Genomic DNA, 25,511 nt, shown 5'->3' with positions numbered 1-25,511 from the left:
GTCTTACTAGACAGTATCCGGACTGTGACTCATCCAGAAGGATGCACTGGTGAAAGCCACTTGAAAAAAAGGAAAAAAAAGACTGAAACATTTCACAATCAAATGTTAAGGAAGGGGAAGTGCAGGGGGCAGGGTATATCATTTACAAAGATGGTCAAGAAAGGATTTCTGCATATGTCGACCAAGCTAAATGCAGGCTACATAATTCTGTATGTTATTGAGTTTGTTTAATACTCCTTTGTTTACCTGCTACACATTTGCCTGATTAATATGCAAAAATAGAAGCTGCTATGTCTAAAAAGCTACACCTAATCATTGGTTTTGCACTCCAGAGCATGAATGAAAGCGTTTCAGAGGAGACAAATCACTGCTGTGCTGACAGAGAATAGCATATAATAGCTATCTTTTTTTCCTGAGAATAAATAGATTAAAAAATAGCAATCATGTATAATATAATAACACAGCTATCATGTGGGTGGACCAAACCAACTATGCAATTTGTTTGCAGATCTATAGTTTCAGGGGCAGCGGCTGTAGTGGAGGCCGACCTGAATAGACCATTCACGCTGCTGTTGCCATGGATTCACCGGCAAAGGAAACACAGACACAGACACTCACAGAGAAGCCATGTGTGTCACGATAAAAGAGTGGCCTTCGGACTCTCTGCAAGGATGTCACACAGGCCCGCTGAGGCTGGGATTAGCCTCAGGCTCTGTGCAAAATGAAGAGCAGCTCTGGTAGCTCTGAACCCTTTGACCTTGTCTGTCCTTATAGCCCCTCCAACAAGATGTCTCCATCTTCATTTACCATAGCTCATCTCCTGCACCACCAGGAACAGTAAAGTGAGGCTGACAGATGAGCAGTCATGCCTGGACCGGGAAATGTGTAGCAAATGAGATGAAGCTTACAAAAAGGTAACTGTCTCCTTTATAGATTTTTGACCGTTAGTGCACTCCAGTGCTTTGGCAAGGATTTGGGCACAGATGGGAGCTCTTCCTGAGGCTGGGAAGATCCCATGAGGGAGGATTGAGAGGGACTGACACTTGAATCCGGTGATACACCCATTAAATTGTGTGATTATGTGTTGGTTAAGTTAGTTAGAGTAAGAGTATAAATATCAGGGCAAGTCACAGAATCTGGAATTTGGTGTAATACCGGAACCAAGATTGGAAAGTACCGTTGAGTACCCAGTAGTGCTCCCCCGCCCTGCTATTCTCTTTCTCTCACCCCCCTTCCTCCCTGATGGATTTTAAGAAGTCAGAGATTATGAGAATATCATCACACAAACATAAGTTTTGGCTTCTCTCCAGAGTGCTTTATTACAGTAAATAAATGTCTTCATGAGATGCATTTAAAGGCAATAACACACCATGTGAGTCTCGTCAGAATTGGCAGGTTCAAGTTCACTCAGCTCCCTCTTTCATTGTCACATGAGGACAGTAATACCAGAGCTGTAATAATATTTTGTCTGTAAATACGCTATGCATTAAACTATAGTGCTAAATTAAATGTAAGATCAAACAAACAGCTCGGACAAATCATCTTGAGTCAACATATTTTCATTTAATTTAAACAAATACTATTCAGTGGCTTACAGTAGACTGTGGCATAACCTTTGAACAACAGCAGAGGTGAAGTTACTAATTGACTCTGCATGGGCCTTTGCTCCTTGCAAGCCAGACTAAGACTAGTTTGTCACTTGTTCTTTATGCTGGTCACATATACCAGTTTACAGAACAGAATTAAGTCAAATAATTTTCATTTTTCAATCAAGAAGAAGTTTGGGCCTGATGCTGTCTTTGTACTTTAGTTAGATATATGTATGAGATAGCAAACCTATGTGTACTACAAAGACAGGATTGAGGTACTACAGTAGGGAGTGCAAACCTGTTGTCCCAATAAATAACATACGTTTAGAGCATAGAGTGACTAACCTTTTCACAAATACTGCAGTATGATCAACTGATAACAAAACAAAAACTTGCATTTTTAATTGAAATCATATGTAAATTCAACAAAAATGCTGGAACTGAGCTGAGTGCTGGGTTTTTTAAATTTTGATTTTGTTGCCATCTAGTGGACTGTATACGACAATGCTGACTGAAACGAGATACAGATATATTGAACATTTCAGGTACTTTATGAGATGATCTTTGCACAAATTGCATATTATCCCTTGAAATAAAATGTAAAAAAAAAAAATCCAACAATGTTAGAAAGGTTTAGAAACAATACTATATTATTGGGGAATTGTTGGGGAAGAGAAGAGTCTTATTCAAACTCCCAGCATTGTCATGCTTCAAGTCAAGTCAATGGCAGCAAATCACAACACAAGTGATCTCAGGCCTCTTTTTACATACAGCAGGTCAGGGTCATACTCTTTTATTCACAGAGATCCAAAATTCCCCTATTAAGCGAAGCACTTGGCAACAGCAGCAAGAAAAAAAGTCCCCTTTAACAGGAAAGAAACCTCAAGCAGAACTGGGCTCCAGGTGGACTGCCATCTGCCTTGACTGGTTGGATTGAGAAAGAAAGAGGGAGGGACATACAGACGCACAACAACAACAGTAATAGCCATGACAATAATGATGACAGATATATGAGTAATTATAATAGCAGGCATGGGCGTCAAGCAGGACCACAAGCTGGTCTGCACCCTTTCATAGAAACCTGTGAGAAAAGAAAGCACAATAACTTAGTGGCATGCATTAATGTTACATAAATGTGTACAGATGGAGAGGCGGAGGAGGAGGACAAAAGAGTTCAATGCATCATGGGAAGTCTGGGATATTTACTTCATAAATATAATACCAATAATACCAATTTTTGAAGATCCTTACATGATGCTGTTCCACCTGTTGAACTTCTTATATGCTGAAGGTGACGCTTTGCCAGCAAGCTTCTCAGTGTTTATGGCTTTGTGATGAAATCCATGTGTACCTCCCTAACAGCATCTGCTTGCCATGCTCAAAAGTGATGATTCTAGTCTGACTCTGTACTAGTGTATCTTGTCTGTCTTGAATTGCAGCCTGCTGTGCCCTCAAAGGGTCAACCTCCTTGTTCAAAACCCTATGATCTTTTCTCTTCATACATGATAATTGTGTGGTGTCAATTATCTAACAACCAACTGTTTCAGTTAGAGGTGCATGTTTAAATGTCATCCAGAATAACCTGCAATGTGAATTAAAAAAAAAATCTCTGTCAATAATTTACTGCAACATGAATCATTTACTACAACCATCCATTTTCATAACCTGAAGATCAATACAGGTAAGTGACACATTTTGCACTGTGACAATGGTGTATGCTTGTTTTGGGGATATCAATGTACATGCACGCTCATGTGCACACTAACAGCACTGGCTGGACAACTATGGAAACAATTCAAATACATAATAAAGAACTCTTATTGCATTACAACTATCACCTCTCAAAATAACAATTTTATGTTCAAACACACATGCACAACGCCTGGCTACCTAAGTTCATAGGAGACATAAAAAATAGGTAAGAGGTCATGTCATGTGCACGTGTGTGTGTGTGTAGTGGGAGGGAAGTTTATGATTTATGGTTGATGCAACTCATATATTGACCTCTAGACTTTAGAGTATGAGTAGCTGCCAAGTTTGCATGCTGAAAAATTCCATATATCAGGAATGTCAGCACATGCACAAAAAGTACATATTACCTGTCAGGAGTGCTGTCCTTGATAATGGTTTATTGTGTTGTATGTTTTGAGATGTAAGGATCCATAAAAAGATATCAGTGTTGTGCGTCTTGACTTATAATATCTGAAATGTGGTGCTTAAATGAAAATGAAAGATATTGGAAGTCACTTTTACCACATAGGTCTTGTAACATCTCATCCTGGGAAATATAAGGGCCAACTGTTACATGCTGATTCTTTTTACCTTTAATTATCATTAATGAGGCAGTGTACTTTTAAAAAAATACTATTATTTTACAAGTGCCACAAAAAATACAGTGAAATGAAACTTGCTGTGTTATATGACATCATGGAGATCTTCATATCAAACATGACCATTATTATTGTTGTTATTTTCCATTACATTTCTGAAGCCTATTTGTTTCTGTAAACACCACCCATTATGTGCTCCATTCTTTCTGCTGTGACTTCATCCAAACTATAAATCACAACTTTGTTATTTCTATTGGAATGTTGGTGTGTTTGTGCAACTTGTCACAAAGCCTTGGCCTCGACTGTAACACTCAGTCTCGGATGTGATTCACATGGGAACAGGCACAGCACACACCCATTTGCACAGAGAGCTACACACATAACAAACTACTTGCAAGCTTTTTGCATCTTTTCCAAGATAACAAAATTAAAGTACGAAGTCATTCATTGGGGGAGCAATAAGGAACGATCTTGTGGGTTTTGTACTTTTAGTCAACAAATCAACACAGATTTCAAGTAGGTATGTGTGTTCAAAATTTGACACACAGATTAAACATTAAGCTTGGTGTCCCATGCATGCAGGGGAGGAGTTTATCTGTGGTCCCAATAAATGTCTGGACACACAGTACTCCTACTTTTACTCCCCTCTGTGTGGTGACTGCCGACCTGATGGGAAAGAGACACAGCATGAAATCAAGTACAGGTACATTTTTTTTTTGTTTCATTGTCTCATTGAAATTGTGCTGTTGTTCAGTATATTTTAGTATATGTCTACATCCTTTTTTCTTTGTGTGTGCATTTTCTATGGATTTCTTATGCCAGAGCTATGTTTTTATTCAACTATACTGCATGTAGGATCAAATTCAAATGGAAGTTAGTCTTTTTGTTAAATGCAATGCAAACATGACACATACAACTTCACCTTTTTAACTTTAACTTTAACAAATGCAACACAACTGATGGCATAGTACTTCTAAGATTAAAAAGAAAATGTATATTCTTAAATTGTGTGATCAGTCACAGCTCAGTATTCTTATCTGTATGGAGTAGGAGAGCTAATTATAGTATTCAACAGATTTAGCTGTAGCTGTGTGTGTGTGTGTGTGTGTGTGTGTGTCTGTGTGTGTGTGTGTGTGTGTGTGTGTGTGTGTGTGTGTGTGTGTGTGTGTTTGTATGAGGAGGATCACTATGTCCTAGAACATTAAAAAGAAGCTTTATGGTGGGGAAAAACAAACAGTGGCCCATTAGCTGCACAGAAGTGCTCATGTTATAAGCTATTCAGGTGAGGGGCTGCTCAGCCCTGTGGATGTGATGTGATATCTGAAGGTTACATTGTCATAACACACGGCCAAATTATACTGTCCAGTGAGTTACATTCACATGAGGGACATGAAGGACAGGAAAATACTTTAACATGCTGAGTTTGTTTTTATTGTATACAGTGTTAAACAAACAAGGACTCAGTGTCACTGACAGGATGAACCAAATAGATAAGCAGTGTTACAGATTAGAGGACAGTGACAGTTATAATGTCATTTTGCCTCCTCATGGCCACTATGGAGAGATGATTAACCATAAATTATAAGCTCATTTTATTTATAACCTTTATCTAAGGTTATAAATAAAGGTTAACCTTTATCTATAACCTTTTTTCAGTAGCACCCTGTTAACGTTATTCTATGACACCACTACACTTATAGTTAGTTAGTTAGTTAGATAGTTAGTTAGTTAGTTAGTTAGTTCTGGTTTGAGGCCCCAGGAGAATCAACCAGTCACTGAAACTGGTTCATGGTGTTAGAATAAGGGATAAGATATAATATACTGAGATTAGGTTCCTCTGTACAATAGGCCGAGCTTTTCAACTGCTACATGATATTTAAATGAATGAGCTGGGCCTGCTGAGATATTTGTTTCTGTGACACTCTCAATATTAAGCCCAGCCAGAGTGGAGATACTGTATGTATTTAATCTATATCTATGAGAATAGCACGATTTGTTGTATGTTTGATGATGTATGTTCTTCTTTATATGAGTATACGGGGAAGAACAGTGTATGTAATGTTTTTTTCTTGAAGGCTTAATGTGTTTTCTTTTAATACAATATAATTTGTCCTGATGCAAAAATCCAACTTAATGTCTCACAGTGCAGTGAAACAGTAATAATGCTGTTTGTGTGACTTTGAGTGTCAAGACCAGTTCAGTTTTTATATCAGGTATTAGTTTGTAATAGATTATTTTAGAGATTGTTTATCGTATATAGTATTTTAGAGATTGTTTATCGTATATAGTATTTTAGAGATTGTTTATCGTGTATAGTATTTTAGAGATTGTTCATTATATAAATAGTATTTTATTTTATTTTATTTTTTTATGATTTCACCATTACAAGGCTACTGTTTGTCAATTTTTAATTTCCCCCTAGGGCGATCAATAAAGTGTTCCTTACTTGACCTGACTGTACCTTAAGGTTTTTAATGTTCTTAAATTCCCTCCCCTTTTAGAGAGGACAAAGACTAAACATAATCACATATGGCCAAACCCTGTTTTATGGTGCCTCAGCTGATAGTTATAGTCAGCAGATATGTCATCCAAGGCTTAAATACCAGTCTCGCTGTGAAGCTGATGCCTCATAGTTTAGCGGACAGAACAACGCAGACATTCACAGAGCTGTAAGTTCAGATTTATATGCCATAATCAGCATTGATTATTGATGATTATTAATATGGAAACCAAATCTCATATTTTCTCAAATTTGTTTTATGATGATGTATGAAAAGTGTAGATACCTGTATGGAATCATCTCATAGCATTTTATGCTGCTAAGCCATTGACTTCATCTGATCTCTGTTTTTCAAGGTTTGGTGGAAATCATAGGGTTGACAGAGTAAGTCCAGCCTTTTATCTAATGTTTGCATTAATATTCATAACTTTAAATGTCTTTCCAATCTTGTGTGAATGTGAACACTATGCTGCTACAACTACAACAGCTACTAATAAAAATATAATGTTAAGTTTATCAGACATATACAGAGCAGGGCTGGACATTAGTCCTGAAAAACAGTATTACAGTATTAACGTTACCTGAAACCTACAGTACATATCAGATTCATGTTTTGTCTATACAGCTTAAAAATCTGCTTGGCACACATGTATGTTGGCTCTTTTACAGCATAGTAATCTTTAAGACTTTGGGCCCAAGATAAGGCCTCCTAAGCACAGATAAATAGTTTTCATAATGACAGGCACACAGGTGAAGTTATGTAATTAATAGTAATGCAATTGATTGATTAGTTTAAGAAAGCAGAAGGATAGGAAATAGTGTTCACTTTAGAAGTTTAACTTTTTTGTATATTCGGATAATTTAAGTTAAATGTCTCTCATCTCTCTTTGAAGGAAATTTACATTCAATCCTAAAGAGGGGATAGACAACCCAGTGATGGTCATCACAGACGATACAGGTATCTTACACAATAACTTCTGATTATCCTCTGTACATCAGACCCTGAGGAGACTCTGCTCTGTATGACATCATCTTTCTCTCTCTTCCTGCTCAGACTCCATGTCCACACCCAGCCCTCGCCTGTGTGTGCTCAAGCGAGAGGAAGGGGAGTCTTATGGCTTCCATTTGCGGGTGGAAAGGGGGTGCCACGGACACATAATCAGAAATGTAGGTTCAGGGGGGGTGGCAGGGCGCAGCGGCCTTCAGGATGGAGACAGGCTTCTGGAAGTCAACAACTGCTATGTTGATGATGTTCCTCACCCTGAGGTAAGATGAGCTTCCAACATTATTATAAACTCACAGCGACCTCTTGAAAGGAGTGGTGTTTTCTTACTGAAACTACTGTGTTTCTGTTTTTATGGATTAGGTGGCCAGGAAGATAAAACTAAGTGGACACCAGTTATGTTTATTAGTGTTGGACGGGGAGATGTATGAGCAGGCTGTGTCTCGAGGTCAAGACCTCCGAGGTGTGGTCAAAGCACACAAGGGCGAAAGCTCCAAACCACCCAGACTCTGTCACATCTCCAGGGAGCCTGTCTCAGGGCTTGGCATCAACTTCACTCCTGTGGAAGGTAACGCTCCTCTTAGTAATCATACAAAGTCCAAGGTTCAAAATTAAATGTTTGAGTTGAAATCTGTGCAGTGTGAGTCAGTTGCTCCTCCTGTTTCTGTCTACAGGAGAGAAAGGTCGCTTCTCTGTGAGCCTGGTGACAGGAGGGGTAGCTGAGAAGGCTGGAGTGTGTAAGGGGGATCGCCTAGTGTGGATGAACGGAGCAGCAGTGTCTGATCTCACTCACTCTGCACTCACCAGGATGGTACATAGTCAGCCTGTTTTCATAACCCATTTTTAAAGTATTGCAATAGTTCCAAATCCATTCTTTTGGAGCTTCCTTTATCAAACATTTAGAAAAGTAAAGTCACACTACTCTCGCTTTCCTCCCATTTACAAAAAATAGTTATTATACTTAGAAGGCCTACAAAATGTGTACCAAGCAATCAATGCAACTGTGAAATGCACTACACATTTGAAATTATTATGTCCAGCTTTGTCTAACCGTAATAAATAATGTTTTTCTGTAGATGAAAAAATGTGGCGATCACATCACCATCCTAGTAATTGACAGTGAGAGTGAGAAGGAGTACATGCGACAGAGGATGCCCATCCTGCCCATGATGGCTATTCCACATAACCTACCTTATAGAGCCAGAAAACTCCACCTGGTCTCTGATGGAAACTCTGATGGCTACGGCTTCCTCCTTCGTCTGGAAAGGGCACCGTCAGGACGCCTAGGTGAGAGGACAAAAAGAGTGCAAAACCTAAATGCAAGCATTTGATCTTTTACTTTTTTACCTGATTGTCTGTGCGTTGTTTGAACAAAAGCTCATGTGCTGCGGGAGGTGGACAGTGGCAGCCCAGCGGAGAAAGCAGGTATGATTGATGGAGAACTGCTGCTGGAGGTCAATGGAGAGTCAGTGGAGTCACTGAAGCATGAGGCCATTGTGAACATAGTGAGAGAGAGTGGAGAACACGTCTATCTCACAACCATCACTCCCCAGGGGCTTGAGTTTTACACCCAGGTTGGCATCACCAGCTACATGTTTTTTTCCTAAACACAATCTTTTATTAAATTAAATTTTATTTACTTTTTTTCAGTACAATAGAAAGCAGAGATGCAGTAAAACATAAACAAACAACAGAAATCATACATAATAAGCCTAAACATAATCCATATCTGGATACGTTTTTACTCTTATCTCTCCACAGTTGGGTCTATCCCCTCTTATCTTCTGTAAGGAGGATGCTGAGAAAGAAAAGGAGATTAATGTGCCAGTCTGTGCAGCAGAGCAGTCACTACTAAAGGACATGGATGACTCGCCCAAATCCAGACTCTGTTCTCTCCAAAAAGGCCCTTTGGGTTTCGGTTTCAACTTCAGCTGTGTCATGCAGAATGCTGGGACAATCATCAGCCAGGTGGGGATGAAATATTGCTTTCCACTTAGTCAACATTATTGTGTTACTGACAAAAAGTACAAGAGAGTGGTCCAGGGTATAATTCTTTTTTTTTTGTAAAATGTGGTGGGATATATTTTTTATTATCCTGTAGGTGGCTTTGGGAGGCGCAGGAGAGAAAGCAGGACTACTTGAGGGTGATGTGGTGATGGAAGTCAATGGACAAAATGTGGAGGATAAATCCCTGGAGGATGTGATTATGCTTGTGAAGGAAGGAGGGCGTTCTCTTTCCTTACTAGTCATGGATAAGACTAGCTATGACAAGTCGAAAGAGACTGACACACCTACTAGAGATGCCACTGACAGTGAGGTAAATACATTTTATAAATCATCATTCCATACAGTTTACTCCATCATTTGTTAAGACATTTATTCATTTATAAATGACCATTATCTTTACAATATATTTTGTTTGTATCTCTGCAGGAGGAAGAAACTGAGATATCATCTTTGTGAGAGATTCAAACAACCCTGATGACACCATTAACTAAGCTATACCAGAAACTTGTCTCATATGATTATTATTAATATTATTATTGTTATCATTACATTGGCCTGGATATAATCTCAGATCTGCAGAGAAATCCATGTGATGATACAGATAAAATAAGCAAAATGAAAATCAGATGAAGGTGTAACCGTGTCAGTTGGACTAACACAAAGAAATTCGGTAATGTGTATATTTATGTGTGATATGAAAATGTCATTGTATTCAGTATTATCCATCTACAGATGTTGAACCGTTAGTCTTAAGACACATTTTATTATCTAAATCATATGAAATACTTTGCATTGTAAAATTCAGAGGAAATAAAATGATACACATCTTAAGATCTCATATTATCTTAGTGTTGATGCTATTTTATGTGTGAAGTGTACAGTTATGTGTATGTGTTTTCCATATGGCCAAAACACATAAAACATTATATCAGTAACTTTGTTCTTGCAGATGTGTGTATTGACAACGTAGCTTATGGCAAATGTTGTGATGGAAAAAAATCTTTGTTGTATTGCTGAACATTTGTATGTGTAATATTAACCATCTATTAGTTAAACTTGACATGGCTTAATATATAAAATGCAAACACACAAGTAAAAGTGTGACACCATAAAGTTTACAGAAATACAAAATTGGAGATATGCATGATAATGTTGTTTTAACAGAATTAATGTGACATTAATTTTGTTACAGCATTGTCCAAGATTTTCAGGTAACTGATACCAGTTTATAACTTAATATATGCCAACATTTGGTGTTGTTGAGATCTTGACAGTGATCCAATGTATCTAAATATATGTGAAGAAAATAAATAAAATTAAAGTTAACATCATTTACATAATGAAAAACAAGAAGGTTTACATAGCCCAGTCTGAGTTTAGTGTTGTATTTCTAGGTTGAGTCATGGACACATGCAATACTGCAGACAGATTTGTACCTGCTGGAGATCAAGAAGGCAAACAGAGGAAAAGTGGATCTGTTAACAGTATTTTCGGTCCATGTTAGAGAGAATTATTCACAGTACACGACACAAGTACAGGTCTAATAATCCAGAACATGGAAAACTGGACCCACTTTTTCAGTTCTAGACAGGAAAGTCATTGGAATAAAACAAACTCCTGCTCTGTTTCAGTTCTCAGCAGCTTGAGATCCTTCAACTCAAGCCACCAATATTTTTTAAGTATTACAAACACACCCCAGACTCATTCAACAAGGTATTTCAATTGGGTTTACATAGGTTCCAGCACATCTAGTAGATGTGAGGGGAAACAAGAAGATACATAGAGACATCATATATTTGCAAGTCAAATTAAGCAAATCAGAGGTCAAGGTAATACTAGTTTTGGAGTAAAGCAATAGACAAGCAGCAAGGGAAATGTAACACTGAAATAATAGATAGCTTTCTATAGGCTACATCTTAAACAATAAAGTCAATTTAAGAGTAATAAGGACAGGTTGGCCAAGGAAGGAAGAGGAGAACTTGGGTTCAGGAGCTCAGCATTAGTTTATTAATGATTAATTATTTATTAATAAACCTGCCAAATAGGTCGAGCAGTAGAGTTTGTGTGGGTTTATTAGACACACAAGATTAATGGGTAGTATTAAATATCTGGTCCAGTGACTGTATATAAATATTTATTTTGAGTCTATGAGTTTGGCTACTCTCCCAAGCAGAAGGTGGCGCTAAAGCGCATAATACACTGGTTGCCCACCGCCATTACACACGTAAAAGAAGACGTAAGCCGGCGCAGCGTGTTTCTGTACAGGCAGTTACGTGGTAAGCCGTTCTCCCGGGTCCTTCAGCTGGAGGTGACATTCAGTCGGCCTGCAAGACGATAAACGTGTTAACATGGCACAAGCTGTACAAAAACTAGTGGCTAAAGTGCCCACCATGGCCAGCGGTAAGTACATATGTTATTTTAATATCCGTAACATGTATGCAACAGTGGATAAATGAATTATTAGCAGTATAACGCGCAATGACAGGACTTAGCTAGGCCAACAATAGCCTCTAACAGTTAGCCTGTTTTTGAATGAAGCTGCAATAATGTTGACTTCTGCTGTTCGTTTGTGTTGTCTTTTAACATATTGTGTCGTCTTCGTCCCTTTGGCTAAGTTGTTTTATGGCTAGCTGTGGTGGGTGATTCATAACGTTTATACTCTCAATTCATGTAGCTGAGCGGCTAATGCTAAGTTAAAGGGGAACATGAACACAGCAGTAACAGCTTTATTTGTTGTCTCTCAGCCGCTGTCACCTGGTCCAAACCTCGGCTAGCAACCTTCTGGCACTATGCCCGCGTCGAGCTGGTTCCCCCAAGCCCCGCAGAGATCCCCAAGGCCATCGAGGGAGCCACAAATGTTGTGAAGGCTTTCCAGTCAGGACGCCTGGGTCAACTCACAGTCAAGGTGCGTGTGTCACTGCTACTGACAGATGCACTATTATATAAGAATAAGAGTCACAAACTCTTCTATAGTCCCGTGAGGAATGTAAAGATGCCCCCAAATGTGTTTTAAGACGTAAAATAGTACTTAAAAACTTTTTCATAAACACTTCAATTATGTAGTTGTATATAATTATAAATGACATGCTCCCTCTCATCATTAAAAAGCCAGCATCTCTGAAATTTCAAAAGTTTAACTGTTGGACACAATGTCTCCTACTTCACTGTAAGTCCATTCTTAGTTTATGTGCACTGAAGGTTTCAAGTTTCCACATCACACTCAATCCCCATCCACACCTGCATTTTAACACTGTCTCAGAAGGAATTTCTGTCCACACTAACGCATATCACTTGACCGTTCACATACACTGGACATACATGCTAGTATAAACATGTAGCAGATGGTCTACTCTGTCAGGATGTTCATGAGCACATTTTTTCAATATTCGCATGCCGACATTCACAAGGGCTAATAATCTGTCAATACATATCTTGAAATATTCATAACTAATAACAAGCTTTAACTGCGCATATTTGTATTTATTAAAATGATAATTACCCTTAATTTCTTAACAGAAATACATTAATTAAAATAAAAATCTTTGACTTAAAGACCCCTGAAAGTACGGTATAACCGTGCATATTTTTAATACATACATTTTCATACATAAACAATGTGCAAATCGGCCATGAAATGTCTGAATCCTTTCCCCTTTAGTTTTCTCACTGTGGCTTTTGTCACACTTTCGAGGAGCTGTTACACATGTTGACGATGTACTAGTTTGGAGATTACCGTCTCCTTACGTAGCTGTCACAGCAGGTGGATGCTTTTCAGAGTCAGCATTGTTGATGCGGAATCACGATTGCTCAACTCTGTTCTATATATTTTACACATGTAGGCCTGTCACAATATTTATCGACTTAGCGCATACTAATGTAATTATCAACGTCATCATGTCTTTATATGTACTTATTATATGATACATGGACATGACCTTGATCATTTGTTTGACCTCAGTATTGCCACACTTCACTTTAGCAGCTGAGAGACTATTCATGTCACATTTGCTAAGCGAGTAGTTGCCTCCATTGTCACTGTGCACGTCCTGAGCGGAAACTGCAGAAGAATTAAAGGTAAATAACTCTGTCTGATGGCAGTCTGTGTTTTTACAGAAGCGCCCATTCTCTAATCCCACCCTCCATCCTCTTGCATTATTATGTTGTTATATTATCATAACATCAGTGGTATATAATGATCTTCAAATGACAATTATATTATTTATCACAATTATTTTTGATACAAAATATCGTCCAAGAAAAGTACTTATCGTGACAGGCCTACACATCTGACATGATTATCTTTTACTTTCTTAAAGTTCTCCCACACTGGACTTTTGTGTGGCTTCGTCAGTGTCACGTTCACTCCAGTCAGCTAGCTAGTAGGCTAACTAACTACCCACTCAAAGTAGGCAGGGGTGTGCCAGGCTCTACTTCAAAACAAGGTGAAGGTGGTTTACAAAAGCTTAGACATCCTTCCACTTGCTGAAAGTGAAAAATGTTCTCCAGCAGCTGTTAATGAACCCTCCATACTAGACTACATAACTCAACCCTTGATTTAAGTTTTTCAATTAAAAACCCCACGGAAGGTTATTCGGTTTTAGTGACCCATTCCTACTACTCAGTGGTTGCTTGCTTAGATGTGGAAAATATTATGGAGGAAAAACAGCAGTGGCGTATGACCAGACATTTCTTTGCTTGTACCAATGACGAGGACTAGCTGTCACTGAAAGTAAATGTTGACATGTTGTGACTGAGGAGTGAACGTGGTGTGTCATCCGTCTTCAAAAGTCTGTTTCCCCTCGTCCAGACTGAAATGCAATCCCAGATATTTTAAACTAAAGGACATTTAGCAGCGTTTTCAAAAGTCTCCGTTTAGGGGTTGTAAACACCCCAGACTATTGTGAACGCTAGGTGTTAATGTAGCAACAGTTATTCACTTTGAAATGGAAACGCATCAGTGTGGAAGTAGCATAAGTTACACACTAGACCAGGATATTCTTCAAACATAGTTGACATGTCACACATTCTGTTCATAGGTCCACACCTTAAAATCACATTTTCAATGAGCACAGAGAAACTTTAAACTTTCAGTAGACAAATATTAATACATGTTAAAACATACAAACAACCCCCCCCCCCCCCCTAAAAAAAACAACCCAAAATAAAACAAGAAGTTTGAGTGTAAGGGACTTTAAGTGTCACAACAGGGGTGTATTCTAGAAAGTGGGTTTATGTGAGTTTGTGAAAGAGACATAGCCTAAATTTAACTGGGTCAGTTACCATGGCAACTTACTGTGAACCTAACCTCTGCAATGGCAGGTTTTCTTCAACAAACCCTAAGTTTCTCTCTCCCTCCTCCCTCTTACAGAGCCAAACAATTTAACAATTTAATGTCCTCATTCATTCAGTTCATATCAAAGCACATAAATTAGTGGAGGTTTACTGTCCCTCTAAATCCTGGTTGGGTATTAGTTTGTTACTCAGGGACTTTCTAAAATTACCACTTTGAGCATCAGTTGTTTCTTTTATCAGCAGTTTTTTTACCCACACATTCAAATATTACACATTGGGAGTTCACTCTCAGCTCAGAATAAAATCTCTGCATGTCCTTCTATTGTAAACTGTGACTCTGTGCACACCAGACAGCTGTCAGTTTGTTAGAGCAGCTCCTGCACTATTAACTGGGCATCATAAGGTTAAATGTTAAAAATAGGTATGGAACTTTAGAAACATGGGATCAATGAATAATTTTCTCTTATCTGTCATGATGGAATTGGTCACACTAATGAAACAGAATAATATTGGAGATTATATGTTAATATTTTTGAGTCAGCAGGATTAGGACACATGTTCATCAAATGATAAAAACTGTAATTTCTAACATAGTAAGATAAAGCAAATACTAAAGTTTGTGACCATCCTCAGCAGCAGCAGAGTCTCAGCAGAGAGTAGCAGAGTGAGGCGCCTGTCCTCTCTCCTGCCCTCTGCTGTAAACACATGTAGCTGTTAGTGAGCAGCTGCTCTCAAGTCTCCCTAAGTCTCAGTGCCAATAAGCAGGTTTTCTGCCTGCCCATTGGCCTGCTCTCAAATGGTAGCTGCAGTCTCACCGAGACACACACACACACACACACACACACACACACACACACATACACACACAATCTCACTTGCTCACTCACACATTTTAGTAATGAAAACATCTTATAATACATTAAAAAAATCCCTGATGCTTAAGCTCGGTGGGGGCGTGGGGAGGTTTCAATACACTGGTGTAAACCCGGGGCTTGACTCCCATGGCTAGCTGTTAAGCAGCTTTGCTGATTAAAGTTTTCTTTAATTGCAAATGCCCCTCTTGTTGAAGGTTCATTAAAAGTTCGCATAAATGACAAAAGCATATTTGAATGGGATTTTTGTTTGTGGTGCTTACTGCACTGAGAAATAACACACTGTACAAGACCTACAGCTAATCTTCTGATTAATTTCTTAATTAAACATTTAGTCTGTAAAATGTCAGAGAAAATATAAACATCAAATTTATTATAAAAATGTATAACTGCTGATAGTGGGGTTATTTGCACAGCGCTAAAAACCAAGTCAACTTCTATTATGTTCTAAGTCCAAGACTCTTTTTTTATTGAGTAATTATTGAATAAATGCTAATAATTAAAAAAACAACAACATTGAAATAACTTTTTTTTGTATTGTAGTCAGTACTGTAGGCAGTAAGCTTTTCACAGTTGGCACTGGAGGTCAGGTTTATTATTGTTAGTCTTCTCTTCACTGTAAAAACTAAATGCTGATTTAACACTGACCTGTGTTTTTCTTCACAGGATGCTGTAAGGAATGGACTGGTGGCCACTGAAGTGATGATGTGGTTCTACATTGGAGAGTGCATCGGCAAAGGAGGGCTTGTTGGCTATAATGTCTAAATTTTTTGACTGTTGTGCTGTTCGTCTTGAGCGTTGTATGCTCAACTTCCTGCAGAATTCCCTGGAACCAATAAACACATATTCTATTGTTACACAACTGTCTCAAGTCTTTAATTTCTATGTGCAACACATCATCATGGTTGGTTATGTATTTACCAGCAGCTATACTACAAGGTCATTTTTATATAGCATGCAGTTTATAGGGAATATGAATAATATAAATACTTTAATCTAGAACACTTGCACCCAGTAAATAAAGTGGTTTGGTATATGTAAACACAAGTGTATAAGATGCAGTCTATTTTGGGTGTTATCATGCTGGGAAAAATGCTTTACTATTAAAGACTGGTTTATTTGATGCGCCAGTAGTCATTCATTTATAAACATATGTTTATACTTCAAAACTCTTTCAATTTACATTTTTTGAAACGCAACAGTGCTTAACTGAACTGGACTGGTATATTAACTCAGACTGGGTTTGGGTTAGGCTATGACTTTCAATTAAACCTTTTTAAAATAATATCAATAAAACCTGCTCGTCTGTGTGTTTCTGTAATGGCGCTTCAACATCTGCTGCTATCTCGAACTAGTATCCCAAAATACTATAGATCAACACACTGAATCACCACCAGCCTGTGAACCCGCCTGCTTTTCTTTTTTCTTTTTCCGTACAACATACAGCAGTAACGGGTCATCAATAGCTGGAGCGCGCAGCTCGTGCTTGACACCGCTGTTTATAGGACGTTATAGTATAGCAAGGGTGGATGCTCACGTCATTATGTTTAAAGTTATAGTTATCGTTCTTAGTGTGGACAGCCATTTACATAGGCTACCTATGGTCGTTCTTAGTGTGGACAGCCATTTACATAGGCTACCTATGATCATATCCACATCCAACCTCTCTCTGCATTTTACTCCTGTAAAGGACACAACGGTATATAAGATGTACCCCACTTTTAAATGAAAACAATAGCATTTAAAGTGCGTCTTATACACTGGTTTTTACGGTAATTAACACAATGGAGTATGGGAACATGTCACACCATAGTAGGAAATGCACAATGGCTGTCACTCTGTCATGACTTACTGAGACACCTCTATGTCACTAACACCTGTGCGTTTCCTACAATGACAGTTGTGATCGTTATCAGACAGATGTGGCCTGTTTCAAGAAACAATCTTATAGATCTAGTATACACAATAAACAGGAATCTAGATTTTTAAAGGTTAAGATATAGGACTACATAATGCTTTGGTTTTGTCTTGCATCACTCATACTGAACATATATGACACATCACTGAAGATAAAAGTTGCTGATATTTTGACAGACTGATTCTAGCTAAAATGATAAACACCTTTGTGAAATTGGTCATCCTATTTTTATTTTAGTTCAGTTCCTGTAATTTACCAACAGAGGGAGCTGTGAGTATTAAGATGAGTTGTCTGTGTCAGAGCAGGTGGCTTGGTGGCTCGGATTATAAATGGGATGGTTCTCATATCAATTTAATCCTTTATTTAAGCAAATTCTATCTCTGTTAATACAGTTACATTTGAAATGCTTTTGACCTTGCCTTTGCAAATGCACAAAGTAAGTAGTTCTAATGTATCATTTAAATACTCACATTTAATTTCACAACATTGATAAAACACAATTTTGTCCAGTATTTATATCTGTATATAAAAATAGAAAATCATCGCAAAACACACAATAATTGATGGATTGTAATTCTTGTAGCTCTTTATTTAGAACTATCAATGAATAATTTTGTTACAAAACAAATCTTTTTTGGATAACAATTATACTCTGGTTGTCCATTATATACTGTAAGTAAACATACACAAAATTAAATAAGGGTTAGTTCAAGTGGGGGAAAAAAACACTTAACTGATGCGATGTAACAACTGTAAGATAATGTCATAACATTAAAAAAATGAAAGAACATGATGAAATATTCTTCTGAATTTAATAATATTGACCAGCGATGTTGTGACTCATCATAAGAAAATGTACCTCTGGTTATCTCAGATTACATTCATCATGACTTGCAATTACATCATCACTTGAAATGCAGTATCAGTCAAAGTTTAGACTACCATTGGAATGCAGGTGTGTCCAAACCCTGACTGATACTGTATGTCACATGCTATGAAGTCATTAATGTTGGTAAATGTAGGTAAAATGTGATGATGTAACTCTCAAAACATCTACTACAACAACCTACATTCACTGGTTTAGCTGATTTATTACATACCGACATATTATTACATTATCCAGCAGTTATTATCAGATACTAAAAGGAATAACACTTCTCTTAATATTGTACGTGTGTGATTAAATAGTAATTATTTGAATTGTGTAGTTTTATGTAATAATATCTTAGATAGAAAACTATCCTGAAAATATGATTTCACAGCACAATGCAAAACTTAATATATGATGTTAAAAAACCAGTATATACACATTTGGGTGAAACATTTTTCTTCAACAGTATGCAACATAATTTCATCAGTGTGGTTTGGTACAGTTTCAAATCATTGCAAAAATATATCTTCCAAAAGTGTGCTGTGTATTATAAGAAAAACACATAGAAAGTATTGTCAGCTTTGATGATGAATGTGAGCTCAGATATCGATGTTCACTTGATATTGCAGATCTTGACTGAGGTTCCAACTCCAAAGCCCGGATAGATCGGCTCAACAAATGTGGTCTCAAACCTGTGCAGGAGGGTCATGCTGCTGCTAATGCTATAAAAAGCCAGCACACCTGCATTGTGGTCCAGGTACACGCCTAACCTGGGGGAGTGGGGACCGTTGATTGGTTTGTCCACCCGGTTGTGCCAGGCAGAGTAACCTGTCTCGGAACAGAGTAGACTCCAGGATTTGTCGTTGTAGCCCAGCAGACACAGTGAGCCTTTGCCCTTTCGGCTGATGCTCTTGTAGGCCACACCGATGGAGAACTCCCCGCTCCACTCAATCTCCCAGTAGAAGCGGCCTCCAGACAGGCCCTCTCGGCACAGCACCTGGGCAAAGCTGTCAAACCTCTCTGTGTTGTCATTGTAGGGCTGCAGGTCCCTTGTGCGGATGACTTTTCTGCTGTTTTCAGAGATGTACAGCTCCTTATAGGCTGTGCTATGGTCCAATTTCAGCTGGCAGAAGTCTGGAGGAAGAAAATATATATATATTTTTAATATTAACTGGATTAAATTCGGGTTCAGTTGTGATATTTCAAGTATACTATGCACCAGATACTTACATTTCACAAAATCTGCTCTGCTCTTTGGCTCTGGAGGAGGAGCGCTGTCCACTGTCATTTCTTTGACTGCAGATAAAGAAATACTGTTAGAACAAAGTGAACACCCAAACATACCTTCAATTCTTATCTAAATCTATGATGCAGTGTGTCCTAGTTTGCTTCCAACAATTCATGGTGACTACACTATGGATGTAAATAATAATTAACCTCCTACAGTCTTATTGCTATAGGATGTGACAGCACTCACCTCTGCTCCTTCTGTCCAATGTTCGACTTTCTGTAGTATAGACTGGAACCTCATTAACTGTAAGGCAGAACACATTCATATTCAGAAAATGCTGTTTTCATGTGTGTTTTATCCCCATCATGTAGAAATATTGCATTTCTGCTGCTAAGGTCAAACCTGATTTGGAGATCTTTAGAAGCTCTTCTCTCCCAAACTCCTCAAGGCGGTCCTTGATCTCAGCCACAGCTTTCCTGACAGCCCCGAAGGAGAAGTCAGGGTTCACCGTCACTCGGGGTATGAATCCATCATCAGTGGGGGTGCACAGGTAGTTGAAGTTCTGATGGGAAAGGGAAGTATTGAGATGTTGGTGAATAAACTGTGCAGTACACGAGTGTTGACCGAAAATAACATTGTATAGGACACATTATTCTTTTTTTGTTGTTGCCATGACCCACATAGAAAACATCTGCTAGTAATGAGCCATTTTACCAAAAACTTCAAGAATATGTTCTAATAAGTTCAGTCTAACCCACTGACTGGAATTTGACATTAACATAATTAAATTGGCTTAAAAAGTTGCTCTAAACTGTGTGTTACCTGCAGGAAGTGGATGTGGTCTTCAGTGCTGTACAGCTGCTTCAGGCCAGACTCCTTTTTCTTCAGTTCATCGATTTCTTGTTCCAGCCGCTCGATCAAAGCCTCAGCCTGGTTGAAAGCAGCCTTCTCGTTGATACCAATCAGCTTGGTCACCTCTGACCTCATCCTCTCAATGGAGCGAATCATGTCCTCAAACATCTTCTGGCTCTCCACCATGGCTCTCTGGGCTGAGTTCTGGGCGGGACACAACAGGATGTCAGTGTTTTTATAGAAGGAACCCGAACCCTAACCCCCAACTAGGTGATAGAGAGGCATATCATCAACATAGAGCTCTTATTGTACCTTCAGTGAATCCACAGCAGTCTTCAGTTCCTCCAGCTCCTTCACCCTCTCCTGGCATTTTTGTCTAATCTCAGCCTGGGAGACTCCCAAGAGTTTCTGTGGAATAAAAAATATTGCATAACATTATTTCACTGTCTTTGTTAAACACGCAGTCCCATTCATAGCTGCACTGACTTCCTTTAATTTACTATGCAGTAGTACAATAGCTCATCGTAATTTAAATAAGATTCCTAGATGTAGTTGAATGGTATGCTGGTTTGTTGTATGAAATATAAAGGCTCATGTTTGTGGGTTCAGTAGAAACATTCTTTCTCATCAAGGAATATCTGGGGAGGCTGTTTGACATGTCTAATAAACCCTTTTCAAAGAATCTTCTTAATACGGCCAGCTTTTATCTCGGAGGGAGAGGAAGGGGGGGGATCTCTAATGGAATTCTGGCCATGTCAGGAATGTGAATCTACCGCTGACTGACTTTTAAAGAGATGTTTCAAGGTGCACACAGCACTGACATGCAGAATAGAGGGCTTTTCTAATTCAGCTTTTACTCAAGCCCACTAACCCATTCTTCAAGATAAGCTTGAGGAATGTGGGGAATCTAGGGAGGGGGGGGGGGGGGGGGGGGGGGGTGAATATGAGAGGGGGAGGGGAGAGAGAGAGAGCGGGAGACGCAGTGAGATGTGTGAGACTCAGGTTGTAAATCTTTTGGGTGAGAAAAACCAGACTCCCCATGTAGCAAAAAAAACAGGAAGATGAATTGTTATTTTAGCATGCCCTTGAAATCCTTTAACCCATCCCTCTGCCATAAAAACGCTCCCCCCGAATTACTCACACTATAATTCCACGTAATAGTACTACTACAGTGTCTGTTGACATTCGTATCTATTATACACTATATTACAGGCAATGTACTGGTGAGTCATTTGAATGTGTACAGCTGCGGTTTGGGATTGGTTCATGACCATGAGCGGCCTTGACTCCTTGACATTCCAGTTTCACTCCCACAGGTGGAAACCGACACAGCAGAAGGAAGTTGACTGTTTCTGTGTATCTATCCCACAGCTGGAACACCACATTCTGTGAAAATCAGCTTTCAGAGGCAATAACTAAGACACTCCCCTGGTGTCCACTCAGCTAATCAGAGAGCTGCATTTGTTTTGGCGGTGAATGCCTGCCAGGGTAGCTGATAGCGTTGGTGAAATGGGTCAAAGTACAAACGCAAGTTGTAGAGCAGGGGCAGGAGTTGGGAAAAACACCCTTCCTGCTTGTGCTTAAATCATTCCAAAGGAAATGTGTCTTTAAACATATCAAGTGCAAAGCCTCTTTTTTTTTCTTAAAAAAAAGTTCATGTCTCTGAAAAACTTTAAAAGTTTAATTCTCACTTGACTTTGCAGTAGTTTTGATCACTTTTGTGCAAATGAATGCACCGCTTTCTTATCTGTTTGACAAGAAACACTTTCATTCTCTGAGAGTGAACGGGTGAACATTGCTATTCCTGTGCTTTTGAACAATTAGTCTACTGAAAGGAGCCTTGTATGCAGACAGGAGGATTTCTTACCTGTTTCTCGCCCCTCTCTGCCTCAGCTGAGACAATGTCATGGCCCTTGTGTTCACTGACTGTGCAGATAGCACAGATACACATCTGGTCTGTTCGACAGAAGAGCTCCAGGGACTTCTGGTGCTGCGGGCAGATCTTCCTGTCCAGGTTTCCCAGTACTTCCACCAGCTTGTGCCTTTTGAATGTGGCTGATTCATAGTGGGGCTTCAGGTGCTTCTCGCAGTAGGATGCCAGACAGTTCAGACAGGACTTAACAGCCTTTAGTTTCTTCCCAGAGCAGAAGTCACAGGGGACATCACTTGGCCCGGCGTAAATGTTCCCCTGGGATGTGTTCAGGTTGAGGTTCAGACCGCTTTTCTTGATCTTCTCAGCCACCAGACTCAGAGTGGCGTTGGGACGCAGTACAGGCCTCTGGGTGAATGTGATCTTACATTGGGGACAAATGTAAATCCCTGTGTAGTCAGCCTCATTCCAGTAGCCGCTGATGCAGTCCATACAGAAACTATGACCACATGGGATAGCCACTGGATCCTTCAGAAGGTTCTGACATAGGGTGCAGCTGAAGTAATCTGGAGACGTGTGATCAGCCATGGTGATGGTCTCAAAACACGGTCAGACCTGTGGAAGCAGAGAGAGAATGCCGGGAGCAGATAAGAGATTTCGTCGAGTGTGCCTGGAGCCCGCCCTCAAGAGTGTGGCACTGCCTGCCAGAGACAGGATCTACTTGTATTTCTGAATTCCAGAGGTTATTGATTGAAAGCAGACAAGGCCCTCCTCCCTGTGCTGTGAGTATATCGAGCCCTGCCCAGTTCAGATAAGCAGGTTGAGCAAGAAGGGGGAGGGAGAGAGAGAGAGTGGGAGAGAGAGGTAGAGAGGGTGTGCAGGCAGGAGAGAGAGGTAGAGAGGGTGTGCAGGCAGGAGAGAGAGGGGGGGAGAGAGAGAGAGAGAGAGAGAGGGAGAGAGAGAGAGAGAGAGAGAGAGAGAGAGAGAGAGAGAGACTAACAGACTAAAAGAAAAAGAATGAATGAGATGTGAAAAGCATTCAAAGTGAGAAGTAACATGCTAGAAAATGCTTCTATTTTCCTCGCTGTTTCCTTCGCACTCAAATTTCTCTTGTGGCTCATCTGTGGATGACTTCTCCGCAGCTGTATTTCCACCTATTGTTGTCAGACAGAATCGCCATTGTCTTAAACCGGTTATAGTTTGACAAACACAAATGCAGCATAAGGTACTGTAGGAATTTAAGGGACCACCCAATAAACAAACAGAGACACTCTAAGTTCAAGCAGTTTCAGGGAAACTTCAAACAATGCTTCTTTTATCACCAAAAAATGGTTTAAAAGTTTAACTTGCTGCAGGTGTTTTTTTCCAAGAGCAGCTAGAGTCATGAGTTGTAGTATTTACACTGTGGCCAGTCAAACCAGTCGAGCCACTTTTGCAGGTCAAACTGTAACTGTAGGTATGTAGATAGCATCTGTTTGTCCAACAGAAAGCAAATATTCATGAGAAGATGCCTACGCGCATTCACAAACAACATTCTTGAAGGATGGTGGTGTGTTGTGTTGTATGTTTTACATATTTGCATGTTTGCATGCTCCATTGCACATTTTTTCATTCCTGAAAATGTACCTGTCATAGTTACCTTTTGTTATTTAAAATCAGCTTGGGGGGACACATTTCTGAGTCTCTGTGCAACATAAAGTGTCTGCTGACATCATAGCGTCTGATTAGCATTTCAATTCAGCCTAGGCTAATAGCCCATTTACAGTATTTTTCCGTCTCTAGCTCAATATTACTTTGAAAGTCCCTAAACTATAAAGACAATCTGGGTTGAAATAAAAGGTTTATACAGTATATTCTGTCTGTGTAGCAGAAAAATTGAGTACATATTAAGTTATGGTTGTAATAAAAGTACATTGGCTCCCCCTTCAATTCATATCGTACATTACTTCATACACTAGGTAGTTTCACCTCTCCATATTTGGTCAGGTTTCTGATAAGCCAGTTTTTCCTTCCTTCCTCCAGCGTGAAGAGAGCGCTCTGTGCTTACAGATTAACTACCTGTTAGTGTAGACAACTGCAGCCGGCTTTGATATATAGAAAAGTGAAGACTATACAATGCACAGTTGTACAAAAATGTCTATTTTTTTTGAGAAAGTAAAAATGAAGCAGGGTAATGTTTAGGATACAGGATATTTTAATAAGATTCATTATACACCTCCCCATAAGAGTAGCATGCTTGTTATAAGTCCCAGTGTTCTTTCATGAAGCAGACCGAAACTCCACAGTCATCTATTGCTGAGTCCAAGTTCAAGTTGAAAGGTCAGCCTTCATTAAGGTGCATTGAGTGCGTTTCCAGCAGGGTGAGAGCAGGAGAACACAAATGGCTATTTGATCAAAAGGAACAAGGAGCCATTTCTCTGCGTGTGAGTAATAACAACAGGAAGCAGGAAAATAGTGGACACATTTGCTGATGCTTGTAGATACAGAGCTAAACCACACACAGGCCAAATGTGAAGAAAAAAGATTGCATATCACTTGTAAACATTGCTGTTGTCAAGGCGTCGGCTATAAAATAAAAAAAAAATAAAAATGAGAAAAAAAAACACAGCACTTGTTGAACGTGGGTCAGTGCTGCAGCCAGAGGAGCAAATAAAAACTAAATAAATCACAGAATAGTAGTCCCATATTTTTACATGTTTGTGTATATGTGTAATACACACGAGGGTCACGTCTAAGCAATGAGAGTGTGACACATACTTATTTGATCATATTAGCTGTCATAATGCTGTCTGCCATGAAACTGATTCTTAGGTGTATCATTACGTGTGTTGTGGCCCTGGCTGTTAAGGTTAAGTGAAATAAGGCCAACAGCTTCTTCCTCGCCATAAAAGTCGTTTATATTTTGTTTTATAGAACCAAAGTCCATCTCCTGGCTAAAAAGAAGGTTAAATGGCCAATAAAAACAAAGTACAGACCAAAGTAAAAATCTATAAAGAGGGGAAAATGCTTTAAAAAAAACTCAACAAGAAAAAAGAACGTAAATGAAATAAGTGTAGTATTAGTTTAGTGTGAAGTACTGTTTTAAATGTTAATGGTTTGATTGATTACATTGATTTAATTTGCATTTAGATGAGCTTAAAATCACTGAAACACTTTCACTGAAACACTTCCACTGT

The 25,511-nt window shown here is 39.1% G+C and overlaps 3 protein-coding genes across 4 annotated transcripts; 2 read left to right on the top strand and 1 right to left on the bottom strand.

Moving 5' to 3' along the window:
* The first annotated feature begins 4,399 nt into the window (after window positions 1–4,399).
* nherf4b (NHERF family PDZ scaffold protein 4b) lies at window positions 4,400–10,256 on the top strand. Of its 2 annotated transcripts, none has more exons than XM_053331410.1 (11): window positions 4,400–4,622; window positions 6,776–6,803; window positions 7,313–7,377; window positions 7,474–7,685; window positions 7,786–7,990; window positions 8,097–8,233; window positions 8,499–8,709; window positions 8,800–8,996; window positions 9,184–9,390; window positions 9,524–9,739; window positions 9,856–10,256. In XM_053331410.1, exons 1-11 carry the CDS (start codon window positions 4,442–4,444, stop codon window positions 9,883–9,885), a joined length of 1,689 nt encoding a protein of 562 aa, XP_053187385.1. In that variant the 5' UTR covers window positions 4,400–4,441; the 3' UTR covers window positions 9,886–10,256. The 2 variants fall into 2 exon arrangements, with proteins under 2 accessions (XP_053187385.1, XP_053187386.1); XM_053331411.1 differs by lacking the exon at window positions 4,400–4,622 and adding an exon at window positions 6,222–6,588.
* A 1,413-nt stretch (window positions 10,257–11,669) lies between these two features.
* Window positions 11,670–16,455, top strand: atp5l (ATP synthase, H+ transporting, mitochondrial F0 complex, subunit g). Its single transcript, XM_053331610.1, has 3 exons — window positions 11,670–11,829; window positions 12,174–12,334; window positions 16,260–16,455. Exons 1-3 carry the CDS (start codon window positions 11,778–11,780, stop codon window positions 16,356–16,358), a joined length of 312 nt encoding a protein of 103 aa, XP_053187585.1. The 5' UTR covers window positions 11,670–11,777; the 3' UTR covers window positions 16,359–16,455.
* A 1,512-nt stretch (window positions 16,456–17,967) lies between these two features.
* ftr82 (finTRIM family, member 82) lies at window positions 17,968–23,044 on the bottom strand. Its single transcript, XM_053331953.1, has 7 exons — window positions 22,333–23,044; window positions 20,778–20,873; window positions 20,436–20,669; window positions 20,016–20,175; window positions 19,860–19,916; window positions 19,613–19,678; window positions 17,968–19,516 (listed from the first exon to the last, which is right to left on the bottom strand). Exons 1-7 carry the CDS (start codon window positions 22,921–22,923, stop codon window positions 18,996–18,998), a joined length of 1,725 nt encoding a protein of 574 aa, XP_053187928.1. The 5' UTR covers window positions 22,924–23,044; the 3' UTR covers window positions 17,968–18,995.
* Window positions 23,045–25,511: the final 2,467 nt, after the last annotated feature.

The sequence above is a fragment of the Scomber japonicus genome, chromosome 13 (genome assembly GCF_027409825.1).
Source record: "Scomber japonicus isolate fScoJap1 chromosome 13, fScoJap1.pri, whole genome shotgun sequence".
Taxonomy (NCBI): Eukaryota; Metazoa; Chordata; class Actinopteri; order Scombriformes; family Scombridae; genus Scomber; species Scomber japonicus.
Note: the sequence above shows the minus strand (reverse complement) of the source record. Positions and strands in the feature narration are given on the sequence as shown.

Bases quoted from the DNA above. Each gene is read 5' to 3' on its own strand.
- ftr82 (XM_053331953.1), bottom strand. From the start codon at position 22,923: ATGGCTGATCACACGTCTCCAGATTACTTCAGCTGCACCCTATGTCAG. The intron at 20,176-20,435 runs GTAACACACAGT...CTTTCCCATCAG, and splicing joins ACCACATCCACTTCCTGCAG to AACTTCAACTACCTGTGCAC. The intron at 19,517-19,612 runs GTAAGTATCTGG...TTCTTCCTCCAG, and splicing joins CAGAGCAGATTTTGTGAAAT to ACTTCTGCCAGCTGAAATTG.
- nherf4b (XM_053331410.1), top strand. From the start codon at position 4,442: ATGTGTGTTCAAAATTTGACACACAGATTAAACATTAAGCTTGGTGTC. The intron at 7,686-7,785 runs GTAAGATGAGCT...TTTATGGATTAG, and splicing joins ATGATGTTCCTCACCCTGAG to GTGGCCAGGAAGATAAAACT. The intron at 8,997-9,183 runs GTTGGCATCACC...ATCTCTCCACAG, and splicing joins GGCTTGAGTTTTACACCCAG to TTGGGTCTATCCCCTCTTAT.
- atp5l (XM_053331610.1), top strand. From the start codon at position 11,778: ATGGCACAAGCTGTACAAAAACTAGTGGCTAAAGTGCCCACCATGGCC. The intron at 11,830-12,173 runs GTAAGTACATAT...GTTGTCTCTCAG, and splicing joins AGTGCCCACCATGGCCAGCG to CCGCTGTCACCTGGTCCAAA. The intron at 12,335-16,259 runs GTGCGTGTGTCA...TTTTCTTCACAG, and splicing joins TGGGTCAACTCACAGTCAAG to GATGCTGTAAGGAATGGACT.